Source organism: Seriola lalandi, unplaced genomic scaffold (assembly GCF_002814215.2).
Source record: "Seriola lalandi dorsalis isolate HSWRI2012SDOR001 ecotype SW California unplaced genomic scaffold, Sedor1 jcf7180002055009, whole genome shotgun sequence".
Lineage (NCBI taxonomy): Eukaryota > Metazoa > Chordata > Actinopteri > Carangiformes > Carangidae > Seriola > Seriola lalandi.
Window position 1 is genome coordinate 511,278 of NW_019525552.1, and position 2,238 is coordinate 513,515.

Consider the following 2,238-nt stretch of genomic DNA (forward strand, 5'->3'; position numbering starts at 1 on the left):
AACAGGTGACGCTGCAGGTCATGTGACCTCGTCCTCTGGTTTTTACAGCAGCTCTCAGTCCGACTGTGTCAGTGTTTGTCAGGTCAACAGAGGAACATGGCTTCATCCTTCCTCAGCTTCTCCCTCCTCTTCATCGCTGCGTCCACAGCAGGTAGGATCAATACACTGATCAATACACTGATCAATACACTGATCAACACACTGATCAATACACTGATCAATACAATGATCAATACACTGATCACTGATCTATACTCTGATCACTGATCGGTACACTGATCTATACACTGATCAATACATTAATCACTAATCTATACACTGACCAATACTCTGATCACTGATCTATACACTGATCAATACACTGAACACTGATCAATACACTGATCACTGATCTATACATGGTCTGATCAGTGGATAGATCTTAACTGATAGATCAATACATGTATGATCAGTGATCAATACAGTGATAATTCTCTGACTGTTTGTTCTTCAGATGGATTTTGGCATTATGCAGTGAATCGCTGTGACTTTAACTCCACTGAGCTGAACGACATCACGTACATTCAGTCGTACTTCTACAACAAACTGGAGCTCCTCAGGTTCGACAGCAGAGTGGGGAGGTATGTTGGATACACTGAGTTCGGAGTGAAGAACGCTGAACGCCTCAACAAAGGTCCAGAGGTGGTTCAGAGGAGGAATGACAAGGAGAGATACTGTGTTCACAACATTCAGATCTGGTACCAACTGGCTCTGGCTTCATCAGGTGAGTGTTGGTGACATCATCAGGTTAAACCTCAGGTTCATCCACCGACTGAACCTCACACTCAGTTTGTTCCACATGTTTTTATTATTATTTTTCTGGCTTCATATTTTCTCTGTTGGTTCGTCAGGACTCATTAACGATGATGTCACAGTCTGTGTCTCCACCTGGTGGAGAAACACCGTCACTGCAGCTGCTGCTGTTCATCACACTGTTAATGACAATTATCATTTTATCTTTTGATTTTCTGCTTCGTTTTCCCAGAAATCAAAACTATCAATCTGTTGTTTGACATTAACTGTGATATTTTTATATATATATTATATATTAAAGCTGCAGCAGATAAAACTGCATGAGAAAATAACAACAACAACAACAACAACAACAACAACAACAACAACAACAACAACAATAATAGTATTGATAATAATGATAATAATGTGTGTTCCAGTTGAGCCCTACGTGGTCATGAGCTCCACGACGCCCCCTGCTGGGAAACATCCTGCCATGTTGGTCTGCAGCGTCTTCGACTTCTACCCCAAACAGATCAGAGTGAGCTGGCACAGAGACGGACAGGAAGTCTCCTCTGATGTCACTTCCACTGATGAGCTGGCAGATGGTGATTGGTTCTACCAGGTCCACTCTCACCTGGAGTACACACCCAGGTGAGTCCACCTGCAGGTCCAGCTGGGTCCAGTTGGTTCTGGCTGGGCCCAGTTGGTCCAGTTGGTCCAGTTGGTTCTGGTTGGATCCAGTTGGGTCCAGATCAAGTTGGTCCAGTTGGTTCTGGCTGGGCCCAGTTGGTCCAGTTGGGTCCAGTTGGTTCTGGTTGGGCCCAGTTGGTCCAGTTGGTCCAGCTGGGTCCAGTTGGTCCAGTTGGTCCAGCTGGGTCCAGTTGGTTCTGGCTGGGCCCAGTTGGTCCAGTTGGTCCAGCTGGGTCCAGTTGGGTCCAGATCAGTGGTGTGACAGAAACATGTTGGTTTGTGTTGAAGGTCTGGAGAGAAGATCTCCTGTGTGGTGGAGCACGCCAGCCTGAAGGAACCTCTGGTTACTGACTGGGGTAAGTACCTGTCTGTCTGCTCACCTGTCTGTTTCTACACCTGTCTGTCTGTCTGCTCACCTGTCTGTCTGCTCACCTGTCTGTCTCTACACCTGTCTGTCTGCTCACCTGTCTGTCTGTCTGTCTGCTCACCTGTCTGTCTGTCTGTCTCTACCTGTCTGTCTGTCTGCTCACCTGTCTGTCTGCTCACCTGTCTGTCTCTACACCTGTCTGTCTGCTCACCTGTCTGTCTCTACCTGTCTGCTCACCTGTGTGTCTCTACCTGTCTGTCCTCAGATCCGTCCATGCCTGAGTCAGAGAGAAACAAGATCGCCATCGGAGCCTCAGGACTGATCCTGGGTCTGATCTTATCTCTGGCTGGATTCATCTACTACAGGAGGAAGGCCCGAGGTCAGAAACCAGTTTACACCAGTTTACA

General features: G+C 47.0%; 1 protein-coding gene and 1 long non-coding RNA gene across 2 annotated transcripts in view; both read left to right on the forward strand.

The window, feature by feature from the left end:
- The window catches only part of LOC147817164 (uncharacterized), a 39,899-nt gene that overhangs the window by 31,774 nt on the left and 5,887 nt on the right, over nt 1-2,238 (forward strand). The window lies entirely within an intron of this gene.
- Nucleotides 20-2,238, forward strand: part of LOC111647820 (H-2 class II histocompatibility antigen, E-S beta chain-like) — an 8,106-nt gene continuing 5,887 nt past the window's right edge. The window contains exons 1-3 of the mRNA XM_087171576.1: nt 20-151; nt 494-763; nt 1,327-1,377. Of these exons, the coding sequence (XP_087027702.1) occupies nt 97-151; nt 494-763; nt 1,327-1,377 (376 nt within the window). The 5' untranslated portion in view covers nt 20-96. The remainder of the gene's footprint in view (nt 152-493; nt 764-1,326; nt 1,378-2,238) is intronic.